This window comes from Phyllobates terribilis, unplaced genomic scaffold (assembly GCF_046119375.1).
Source record: "Phyllobates terribilis strain yellow unplaced genomic scaffold, ASM4611937v1 Scaffold_2__4_contigs__length_985480577, whole genome shotgun sequence".
In the NCBI taxonomy this organism is placed as follows: domain Eukaryota; kingdom Metazoa; phylum Chordata; class Amphibia; order Anura; family Dendrobatidae; genus Phyllobates; species Phyllobates terribilis.
In genome coordinates, this window is record NW_027362762.1 from 416,088,260 (window position 1) to 416,101,698 (window position 13,439).

The following is a 13,439-nucleotide window of genomic DNA, read 5'->3' on the forward strand; positions in this document are numbered from 1 at the left end:
TGTATCCAGCTCTGAAGAGAGGTGAAAGACTTGTTAGAAAGCTCAGCACAATAGTTCACTGTTTCCTGCTGACTTTTTGGTCATTATACAGCTTACATCCAACATTTTCAACAGTTTTTTTCCTGTGCATGTTTTCACTATGTTTGAATTGACCCTGAACTAGTGGGGCTATAATGTCTCCCATACCAGAGAGGTGGATTCCTGCTCTTTTTTTCTAACTTTGCATTTAGAGAGAAGCAGAAACATGGAGGAAATTATACAGCAGTACTGATCAGTGTAGATGTGTATTCAGCTCTGTGGTGAGGTAAAGGACTTGTTAGAAAGCTCAATAAAATATTTCAGTGTCTTCATCTGTCTGTTTCCTCAATTTACTCCCCACCTTCTCCTCTCTCCTTTATACATTGAATATAAAAGGCTGTGTAATCTGACCCACCACAGTGCTGTCAGTATGTCTTACCATGAGAGTTGTTTTTTTCAGTGTGGATGACAAGGGGGTAAGGGAAGACGTTTCTAATAATTAAGAGTGAAGCAAGATTCTATGGTAAAATATTTTAAAAGTTTCTTATATCCATATGTATTATTGATATATGTAAAGTTTTTTGAAAGTACAATTCACTTAAAAAAATCCTTTATATGCATATTAAATGTTGCAGCACATAGAATATCACAGAAAGTACAATAAATCTGAAGGCTAACAACCTACCACACATAAAAGAACATTTTCAGTTATATAACAAGAAACATGGCTTAGGAATAAGGAGATGTGCATCAAGATGCACCAAATTGCACTCAAAATGTTATCGCAAAAGAAAATGGTCAGGAGGAAGTTAACCAAGATGTGCTATAAAATTAGACAATAGTCTCTGAATATGGACCACATTTATCATTTACCACAAGTCACTGTAATAAATTTGGTGCCATTAGTTTAACTCACTAAATTTAAATGCATTTCCCACTAAGGACAAATTTTTAGAAAATAGTACAAACTTGGAAAATATTAACAGTGTGCAATGTACACACTTTTAGGATTCAGCTGTCCTAGCAGTTGTCAAGTGACTACAAGTATGTAATTTGCATACTTGTGGTAAAGTGCCAACTAGATTCTCATCTGCTTCCCTCAATTTTAAAAGAAGCAAAGCCGAATCCTAACAATTTGTATATTACACACTGTTAATATTCTACAAGCTATACTGCTTGCCGAAAGATTGATCTGGGATGGAAAAAACAATTAAGACAGTTTTAGTAAATGTGCCTCAATGCATTTCTCAATTATAAATACACCCAACTATTTATATTATGAGATTTAGAATATGAAACAGCATGAGAAAAATAAGTGCTATCCAATGGAAATAAGCAACTTACTAATTGACTTTTGTCTGCAATAATAGCTTTGGTCACAATGCAGGAAGTTCGAAGGCTTTTAGGTAGCCCCTTCAGACATATTAATAGACTTGTGCTGACAAACTGGAGAGGAAGCGAAAGCTCCCTGCCATGTGAGGCTGTGATAATCCATCACAGGTTGCATGAAAGGAATCAAACTTCGTGCATGTTTGAAAATGAGAGCCAATTAGAGAGATGCTTTCTTTCACATTTCTAATGCAACTGCTTACGATTTTTTTTCCATCACAGAAAGAAAACAAGTTCAATAGAAATGTAAAGTTTTTTTTTATTTTTAATAAAAATAAAAAAAAATTTATATTCCAGAAACAGAATTTGTCAATGTTGATAAGTGCATTCACGAGAATTGGAACGAGCTGTCTGTTTTTGTTATATGATCACAGGCATGGCAGCAATTGTGGGTTATGATGAGATACTGAGCACTTTTGGCAATCAGACAAGCTCAATATTACACAAGGATATTTTACAACATGTAAAAAATTCCCTTTGTGATTAAGTAAAATTTCCATTCTTATAAAAGAAAAGGGAAGGACCCCATGGCGCCATCACAACTACGCAATCTTCCTATCTACTGACGGAATAAAATGGCATACTTACTAACTGAAGGATTGCCAAGGCCACCAAAGGCATTTCCACCAACAGAACCAAGACCACTGAATGTTGAAGGCCGATTAAAAGGTTCTGTAACAACATAAGTTATAATTAATTTAGCTACATGAGAAAGACAAATCATGCAGATATGAGATAATGAAATAAAACAGAATGAAGATATCCTCAAAAACTTGATTGAGGGGTTGCCTCACAAGAGACATTTATGGTATATTAATAGGAGAATGATGGTACCATCTCTGGTACATCTACCTCCAAAACAGGATCCTCTGATCTCCTATATCGGTTGGCATATGACTACCAGTGAGTTTCTATGGCAGTTCTGAATACATCCAACAGTACTTGCTCAACTGTATTCAGAATTCCAATGGTAATGAATGGAGAAAGTTGGTACATGCACTACCACCGCTCCTTTCAATGATGATTGGCCTTCAGCTTGGACTACCCTGTTCTGGAGATAGGTGGAGGTGCCAAAGGTGTTATCCACATATATTGGACATTTATGGCATATCCAACTTATATGTCATAATTAACTCTGGCGAGACAACATGTTTAATAAATGTACATCTTAAAGGAACATTTTGTAGAAAAAAAAATTAATACCTACCAAGATGAGCAGTTGGATTGAGAAAATTGCTGTGATGAGGGGGAGGACCAAAATGAGCAGCTGCAGGGTGTGCACCACCTACAACAGGAAAAATAATCAAATAGCAAAATTTCTATAAGTTAAAGGTAAATTATTGGTGTTATCAGGGACTTTTTTTCCTATTGGGTTGAGAACTTACCAGCAGGTAGTTAATAACTACCTGAGTGTGCTTCCCTACGACGATCTCTCCTGGTTCAGGCAGCAATTCTGCTGCTTCCTTTGACTTCACGTTGACAAAGCAGCTTTCTCTTCCGCTCTACTCTGTTAATGGTACGTCACTACTGAAATTATGCTGATTGACAGCAAGCTCCCCGCAGTTGGGCAGAGGGCAGCTGGCTATCAATCAGCATGACGTCGAAAGTGATGTACTTTCGAAAAAGCAGAGCGGAAAACAAGGAACTTCTCTGTTGACGTGGTGTCACATGAAGAAGGAGAATTGCTGGCAGTGACAATATATGACCACTCTGAGCTGGAAGAGATCGTCTCAGAGCAGAAAAGGCAGGTAGTAAGCAGGTTCTTAGCCCCACAGGGAAAAAAACAAAAGTCCCGGATAACCACATTAAGAAACCATGGATAAAGACTAGTGTTGAGCGAGTATGTTCTATTAACCCTATCGCCGAGTATGCTCGGGCCGAGCTCCGAGTATTTATAGCTGCTCGGTGATAAGGTTAAATCGCTCCCGTGTGCATGATTTGCGACTGTTTGACAGTTTTACTACATGTGAGGAATGCCTATTTCTTACACATTCCTCACATGTAATAAAGCTGTCAAACAGTTGCAAATCATGCACACGGGAGCGAGTTAACCTTATCACCGAGCAGCTGTAAATACTCGGAGCTCGGCCGAGCATACTCGGACAGAACATACTCGCCCAACTCTAATAAAGATGTCTCTGCTGCTGCTAATCATCTGCTGCTAATTGGCAAAGCTATATCATATAATTGGCAAATAAAACATATAATCTTTTCAAAATCATTTACTCTACATTCTGCTAAATGTTGAAAGACTCCATCTTGAAACCATTATTTTCAATCTACTTAATTACGTATTGTGCAGTATATATGTTAAGTAAAACTCACACACAAAACCTATTGGTAACATGACCAGAATATAAGTGAGCAGAGGTTAACTGACAGCGGTTACACAAGGATCAAGCAACAAAATGAATAATAATTTGATTAAACATTTAAATAAATAAAAAATTCTGGGCACTATCTGAAGTTCCAGTGTCTTTAAATTTGGCAATCCCATTGACCATAAAACATGATCCCACAAATATAAGTAGATGTCAGATGTAATTTCCATCCGGGTTTTCTACCAAGTCATAAATATATGTCAGGATTAAAAAGACGGCATACTTTAAATTGAGAACATTCTTAGTCTAGGCATTCTAGACATGAGTTCCTAAACCTTCTTCTGGTAGGACACTAATGGCTGGAATACGACGATTCCTGCTGCTCCTCTTGAATAATAGGAATACCAAAATTCATCAAAACCTTAGCAAACGTGTGTAATTAAATGTATATTTTTTACTTGTGTAAGTAGTGTTACGTTTACTTGTAAAGGCAAATGACTATTATGGTCATATCCACAGATCGTCCCATCCCGTCAGATCTGTGGCGATCGTTGTCTTGATCCATGCACATTTTTATATTTATATATTGGATCTCAAAGATCCTCTTGCAGTTTGTGTCGCTTTTTAGTGTTTTTACTCATTGTACCTTAATAAAGATTGTTAATATACTATTTCCTCTTTGTATTTATAGTTATTTTTTGTTAATGGTCACGTTTGTTCTAATCGGTGCATATCCTCTTGAACAATGCTCATGCCAAAATTTAAAAAAAATCTTAATATATTTTTCATAGTTCTCCTGAAATAAATACAAAACAGACCAAATGTGTTGCAAAACCAAAGACAAGTTTGGGTAGTCTATGTAGTATATGATCACTTCTCTGTCCCTTAGCAATAACTAGGAAAATAGATGCACATTCTTTTCAACAGTAACTTATAACATCACATGTTGTAAAGTAATGTTTGTGGTTCACGATAATAGAATAATAGTATTTTCCTACAGGTAACTAAATAAAGAATATGGTGAATACCCACCAGCAGCAGAGAATAGAGTTGAAGGGCGTGCCAAGTCATGAGGGTGCGGATGGTGATGGATTGCTCCAAAGAGGCTCGGACCTGGTGGCCTGCTCAAAAACTCAGGCTTCAGGCCAAAATCAAGCTTGTGTGGATCTGTCTGCATCTGTTTCTGAAATGAAAAGCATGACTGGAATTGAGATTTCCCCCGTGGGCAGATAAGAAAAGAGGCTTCAAAGACCATACAAAATGCCACATTCACACCTTGAAATTGCAAAACTGATCTTTGTATGTGCTATAATTGAAATTACACTTTTTTAAATCTGATGTTATCAGAAGTGACAGACACAGCTTAGTCTGGATAAATGGGAGAGACATGACGTTTAGGTAAAATTACGGAATACATTCTTACAAAAACTGATCCTCTGCACTCTGAAACTGGAATAAAAAAAACCATGATCTACACTAGACAATGCTCATGGATAATTATAATATTAGACGTTAATTCTTACAAAATGGCACAAATAATTAAAGAAATCATTACCCATTCATTAAGAGCAGCTTTCATTTAGAGAACCGGGAAATTAAATGTGTAATTATTAAAAATTGCATATTTATCCATCTAAAGCTCATTGACCTCTAAAGTCTTTAAAAACTAAACCAGTGACTCCTTTGTGAAATGCTGACAAACGTATAATATACAGTATTATGTGATATAGCTGTTTTTTTTAAAGCCAACGCAAATATGCAATCAGGACATAATGGATACAAAGGTATTTACTGGAACTTTACATATTAGTTCACTCCTGGACAACCCCTTATTAGGCCTCATTCAGACGTCCATGTTGCACGTACGAGTGGTGTCCGTTTTTTCACGAATAATACATGTACCCATTGTAATCTAAGCTGCTGTTCACATGTCCATGTTTTTTATGGACCGTGTGACTATGCAAAACACAAAGAGACATTTCCATTTTTCTCCAGTATCACGGATGAAAAGCGCCAAGACATGTCCATGAAAAACACGTACAGCACTCGAGTGACATTAGTGTGCTGTCTGTATTTAACATAGCAGAAGCTTCGTAATTCATTTATTTATTTATCCATCCATGAAAAACACTGATGACACACTGATGGTAAAAACGGACACACGCACCATACACTGATGAGACACTGATGGTAAAAACGGACACACGCACCATACACTGATGAGACACTGATGGTAAAAATGGACACACGCACCATACACTGATGACACACTGATGGTAAAAATGGACACACGCACCATACACTGATGAGACACTGATGGTAAAAATGGACACACGCACCATACACCGATGACACACTGATGGTAAAAATGGACACACGCACCATACACCGATGACACACTGATGGTTAAAACAGACACACACACCATACACTGATGACACACTGATGGTAAAAACGGACACATACACCATACACTGATGACACACTGATGGTAAAAATGGACACACGCACCATACACTGATGACACACTGATGGTAAAAATGGACACACGCACCATACACTGATGACACACTGATGGTAAAAACGGACACACGCACCATACACTGATGACACACTGATGGTAAAAACGGACACACGCACCATACACTGATGACACACTGATGGTAAAAATGGACACACGCACCATACACTGATGACACACTGATGGTAAAAATGGACACACGCACCATACACTGATGACACACTGATGGTAAAAACGGACACACGCACCATACACCGATGACACACTGATGGTAAAAATGGACACACGCACCATACACCGATGACACACTGATGGTTAAAACGGACACACGCACCATACACTGATGACACACTGATGGTAAAAACGGACACACGCACCATACACTGATGACACACTGATGGTAAAAACAGACACACGCACCATACACTGATGACACACTGATGGTAAAAACAGACACACGCACCATACACTGATGACACACTGATGGTAAAAACAGACACACGCACCATACACCGATGACACACTGATGGTTAAAACAGACACACACACCATACACTGATGACACACTGATGGTAAAAACGGACACACGCACCATACACCGATGACACACTGATGGTAAAAATGGACACACGCACCATACACCGATGACACACTGATGGTTAAAACGGACACACGCACCATACACTGATGACACACTGATGGTAAAAACGGACACACGCACCATACACTGATGACACACTGACGGTAAAAACAGACAAACGCACCATACACTGATGACACACTGATGGTAAAAACAGACACACGCACCATACACCGATGACACACTGATGGTAAAAACAGACACACGCACCATACACCGATGACACACTGATGGTAAAAACAGACACACGCACCATACACCGATGACACACTGATGGCAAAAACGGACACACGCACCATACACTGATGACACACTGATGGTAAAAGCAGACACACGCACCATACACTGATGACACACTGATGGTAAAAACGGACACACGCACCATACACTGATGACACACTGATGGTAAAAACTGACACACACACCATACACCGATGACACACTGATGGTAAAAACTGACACACACACCATACACTGATGACACACTGATGGTAAAAACGGACACACGCACCATACACTGATGACACACTGATGGTAAAAACGGACACACGCACCATACACCGATGACACACTGATGGTAAAAACGGACACACGTACCATACACTGATGACACACTGATGGTAAAAACAGACACACGCACCATACACTGATGACACACTGATGGTAAAAATGGACACACGCACCATACACTGATGACACACTGATGGTAAAAACAGACACACGCACCATACACTGATGACACACTGATGGTAAAAATGGACACACGCACCATACACTGATGACACACTGATGGTAAAAACAGACACACGCACCATACACTGATGACACACTGATGGTAAAAATGGACACACGCACCATACACTGATGACACACTGATGGTAAAAACGGACACACGCACCATACACCGATGACACACTGATGGTAAAAACGGACACACGTACCATACACTGATGAGACACTGATGGTAAAAACGGACACACGTACCATACACTGATGACACACTGATGGTAAAAACAGACACACGCACCATACACTGATGAGACACTGATGGTAAAAACTGACAAATAGACCGTACATGGATGGCAGCGGATTCATTTTGTGAGGTAAAACATTGTTTAAAAACAGGCAGTGAAATGTTTTACTTCACAGAAAGAATCAGCTGTGATCCCGTGCTGTAATATCTGTATTGTCTTTTGATTCCTCCCCTGCCCAGGAGATGTGGTATGTTCCGTACACGATCAGACACAACCAATTTTTTAAATTAACTTTTGTTCATGGCAAAACCCTTTTAAAGTGTCCATACAGCCTAAATAGATGTTAACCCCTTCACTGCGGGGCCAATTTCCATTTTTGCATTTCCGTTTTTTCCTCCCCTTCTTCCCAGAGGCATAACTCTTTTATATTTCTGTCCATATAGAGATATGAGGGCTTGTTTTTTGTGGGGCAAGTTGTACTTTTGAATGACACCATTCATTTTACCATATAGTGTATGTACTGGAAAATAGGAAAAAAATTCCAAGTACGGTGAAATTGTAAAAAAAAACCACAATTCTGACATTGTTATTTGGGAATTGCTTTTCCGATTTACATTTTGTGGAAAAAATGACCTAGCAATATGATTCTCCTCATCAATGTGATTACTGTGATGCCAAACATGTCCAGTTTTTTTAATTATTTTAGTGGTGAAAAAAAAAATCTGAAGTTTGCAAACAAAAATATTTTTGGGTTGTGTTGCCATTTTCCAAGGTCCATAACATTTTAATTTTTCATCTGATGTAGATTTGTGATGACTTATTTTTTAGTTTGTTACAGACTTTTTTGTGGAATTGCGATGACCATAAAACGTAATTTTGGTGTTCTTGAACATTTTTTCACCCGCGATTGTTAGTGGCAGGTCCTTTCTGTAATACACAACCATCACCTACCAGCGGGAACCAAATACAAGTCCTAATTAAATACTGTGGGTTCAGTCAAACTTACAAAAATAATCTCTAAACCTAGCAGTACATAAAGAATATGCACAATAACCAAACAGATGAGCAAAAAAAACCCTTTTTTGGCATCATCAGGCCCATTATGGTTTAAAAACAAACATGTTTGTAATGAATTTAACGAGAATCTGTCACCTAATTCATACTGCAAAAACTTTGGGCAGCAAGAATGGGAGCTTCGGCATTTCAGAGAAAGTATACTTTAAGGCCGGGGCCACATGAGTGATGATTCTCTTATGCGAGAGAATTGGGTCGATTATGCTAATGACACTTGGGTCAAACTCTGTCAGAGTTTGACCCAAGTGTCATCTTGGTGTGATCCGATTCTCTCGCAAGAGAGAATCACAGGTGTGGAGAAGATGGAGAGTTTAATTTCTCCATCTTCTCCATTGTCTGAGTCAGCGGATGTCGGACTGCTCTCATATGACATCTGAGTGCAGACCGATGTTTCACACGCACCCATAGACATGTATGGGTGCCAGTGATTTGAATTTCGGAGACACTCGCAGCATGCTGCGATTTTTTTTTGCTCATGCCAAAAAATTAGGCCAAGCGCTATTCGATAAAACATCGGATAGCACTCGTCCGTGTTATACACTCATGTGAGCGAGCCCTAAAGATCCCTGCATCACTTCAGATGATTGACAGGTATCTCCCATAATCAGAGACTTGTCAATCACCTCTAGCAGCGCAGGGATTAGCCGGCCTGGTCTAGTTTCCGGCTATGGCTCCATGCCGAATCCTTAAAGTGTTCTTCTCTGAAACGCCAGAGTACTTTAGGGAAAAAAATACCTCTCTGCAATCATGCAGCCAGGTTCTGAGTCATGCTGCCCACGGTTAAAAAAAAAGTTCTACCCCTTCATCTATTTTGAGATATTTCTTGTGCTTTAAGATGCAAATTCTCATTCAGCTACAGCTTAATAAGACAATTGTTCTCTTTCAATGGACAGACAAATAAAAGTTAACCTTTGATATTCTGTTGTGAGCACCATTGAAAAACTTTAAGAAAATATTCAGATTAAGAAAATATACAAAAATTTGGAAATTCTATTGTAATCACATACATTACATGTATCAAATGTAAAAATAAGCTTTATTTTAATTTTTCTAACTAACTCTTAAAGAACAAGGAGACGTTTGTGCAGGTACGCCATTTAGAAAACAATGTTTATTTTTATTGAATGGAGGTAGCTGACTTAACGTTTTGCTTTAGGGAAAACATCATAGTGATCATTGGAGTCTATTCACAATCTCCCGTGTGGATTAGCAGTTATTTTAATAGTTTTTCTCATTTGGTTACTATAGTCCCTAAGGGAATATTCTCACTTAAAATAAAATAACAACTTGCGTTCCAGTGCCGGGTAATCAAACATAACGTGAGACTATTTGAAGACAATGAAGTCCAACAAGGAAACTGAGAGCTCAGAACACAATTATTATCATTGTATTCGTTATTGTAGAATTTGAAATGGAAAAAAACAAACATGAAAGGGAAATTCTATCTGGATATAAAAGGGGGAATTTATTAAGGCTGGCATTTCATATGTCAGTTACAAAGAAAACTACAGTGAAATCTATGCCAGCTATGAGCTGGTATACACTGTAATTATACTTTATGCATTTCTGATGTAAATGATAGTAAATCTGTTCGGGCGCGGTTAGCCTCTCTCCTTTTTGCTAATACTTGGCAACATTTATAAAGGTGGTGAGAAACAGAAAAAGTTGAAAGTTTTTGAATAAAACGGTTGTACTCCAAAAACTGACTTCTTCCCCAGAATTTTACCGCACAGTTCTTAAAAAATTCCAGTCAATGTAGCCAATGCATCAAAGCTTTGACGACAGCATTCTGGCATGTAAATTTAGGCGCAGCTTGGAGTTGCGCTCAAATTTTGCGACTATTGGTGTCTTCACACCAATTTCTCACAGCTCTGGTAAAATCAGTCGAGCAGGGGCAGGAAGGGGGCATGGCGACCGCCATTTGTCAAACTCATGAAGAGCAGCTGCTTTCAATTCGCCACAAATCATACTCCAGCATGGGCTGGAGTAGAATTTGCGGCGAGGTGCGAACCTTGTACTGATTTATGAAGCACCCCTTCATGAATCAGGACCATCTGACTGTTGTTCATGCCAGTCTTGACGAATCAGGCCCAATGTCATTGAACTAAAAATTAATGAAATTACAATGCTAGCACAGATTGTTATACACCACTCAGAAAGAAATGGAGTAGCATACCAGGTTTTTATTTGGATACCCCAGAAGTATATTATAGTTAGGCCTCATTCAGTTGCCAGTGATTTTTCTCGTATGCAAAGAATGGACCGATTTTCAGCAGTTTTTTTAATCAGTGACTTTCCCATATGCTTAAAAAAATAAAAAATTGCAAAGCTTCTCCTACCCATTACAATGGTAAAAATGGACAGCAAATGAGTTGCCAAGGATGCTATACATGTCCTGTCTGTGATTTTCATGAACTCATAGACTTGTATAGGTGATTTTGATCTGTGACTTAAAAATAGACATGTCTCCGTTTTTGTATTTTTGTTCGAACCACTCAGTCTGCAAAAGAATACGGACATGTAAACGGGAAACTAAAAATTAAAAAAAAGGTTGTTAAAAATATATAAGAAAAATAAAAGTTAGTCTCTATAGGTTAAAACGGATGGTGTCATTTAAAACGACAAGTCGTCCTTCAGAAATCAAGCCCCTATATGACTATGATGGCAGTAAAATAAAAAAAAGTTATGGCTCTTGGAAGTATGGAAGAAAAATGAAAGCGAAGGGTTAAAGCTGGGCTTCTTTTCATGTTACACATGCCCTAATGAGCATGAACACTGTACGCACCATCTGTCAGAACCATGGAGTCTTACTACGTATATTTCTCTCACTCGTTACAGGTATTTCATACAACATAATCATGATTTATATACAATTAGGTAAGCTGCAGGCAATGACGTTTAATCCAACACTTACCTTGACTTTTTGTTGATGATGGTATATTTGCCAGGCGATATGAACATGCATAGCACACCATTTTCCAGGTTTCTAGGTGAAATAAAACAATCATATTTGAAACATTACACAGTACAACTATAATACATGAAATATATGGTACCAGCTGTGCCGGCTACTAATAAATGGCCAGGGGACTATTTCTGAATGGCTGATGCAGCACTTTACATTACTCAACCTACTGTGATTTTGCACATGACTTTTTCTTGTGAAATGGGCAGACCATAATGATCCCTCTGTACAACAAAAACATTTTATATTATTTTTTTCCAAACTCATCACTTGTAAGCCAAAGCCCTCCATACACATTAGATTATGTGCAGCCAATGCCACCAAATTTGGCAGATTGGCCAACCATACAATGGAGGTCTCCTGACGCTCCTCTGACAGATATGTTCGAAGAGAGAAGATTCAGGCAGTTTGAATTCAAATGTTCAATACTAATTTTCTCAATGGAACTTAAAGCGAACCTGTCACCAGTTTTGTCTCATAGCAGCTAAAAATATCACCTTATTCAGTGTCTGCACTGCATTCCCTAAATCCTTAAACAACCCCTGGCAAAAATGATGGAATCACCGGGCTCGGACGATGTTCATTCAGTTGTTTAATGTTGTTGAAAAAAAGCAGATCACAGACATGGCACAATACTAAAGTCATTTCAAATGGCAACTTTAGGGCTTTATGAAACACTAAAAGAAATCAAGATTAAAAATGTGGTACTCAGTAAGGGTATTTTTTTTCAGACCAAGCAGAGGGAAAAAATAATGGAATCACTCAATTCTGAGGAAAAAATTATGGAATCACCCTGTAAATTTTCATTTCCAAAACTAACACTTGCATCAAATTAGATCTGCTCGTTAATCTGCATCTAAAAAGGAGTGATCACACCTTGGAGAGCTGTTGCACGTCAGGTAAAGGCACTGGGGAAATGGCTTCAATAAATGCCCAAGTTTACATTGATATTTTGGACAATTTTCTTATCCCATCAATTGAAAGGATGTTTGGGGATGATGACATAATTTTTCAAGATGATAATGCATCCTGCCATAGAGCAAAAACTGTGAAAACATTCCATGAAAGAAGACGCATAAGGTCAATGTCATGGCATGCAAATAGTCCGGGTCTCAACCCAATTGAAAATCTTTGGTGGAAGTTGAAGAAAATGTTCCATGACAAGGCTCCAACCTGCAAAGCTGATCTGGCAACAGCAATCAGAAAAAGTTGGAGCCAGATTGATGAAGAGTACTGTTTGTCACTCATTAAGTCCATGCCTCAGAGACTGCAAGCTGTTATTAAAGCCAGAGGTGGTGCAACAAAATACTAGTGATGTATTGGAGTGTTCTTTTGTGTGTTTGTTTTTCATGATTCTTTTGTGTGTTTGTTTTTCATTATTCCATAATTTTTTCCTCAGAATTGAGTGATTCCATAATTTTTTCACTCTGCTTGGTCTGAAAAAAATTACCCTTACTGAGTACCACATTTTTTATCTTGATTTCTTTTAGGGTTTCTTAAAGCCCTAAAGTTGCCATTTGAAATTACTTTAGTTTTG

At 38.3% G+C, this 13,439-nt stretch overlaps 1 protein-coding gene across 9 annotated transcripts in view; it reads right to left on the reverse strand.

Moving 5' to 3' along the window:
• The window catches only part of AUTS2 (activator of transcription and developmental regulator AUTS2), a 1,755,315-nt gene that overhangs the window by 5,355 nt on the left and 1,736,521 nt on the right, over positions 1-13,439 (reverse strand). For 8 of the 9 annotated variants that reach the window (XM_073665136.1, XM_073665141.1, XM_073665139.1 and 5 more), the window contains 4 exons: positions 11,852-11,923; positions 4,761-4,911; positions 2,615-2,692; positions 1,996-2,079 (listed from right to left, as the gene is read on the reverse strand). In XM_073665136.1, the coding sequence (XP_073521237.1) occupies positions 1,996-2,079; positions 2,615-2,692; positions 4,761-4,911; positions 11,852-11,923 (385 nt within the window). The remainder of the gene's footprint in view (positions 1-1,995; positions 2,080-2,614; positions 2,693-4,760; positions 4,912-11,851; positions 11,924-13,439) is intronic. The other variant, XM_073665143.1, reaches the window with a different exon arrangement.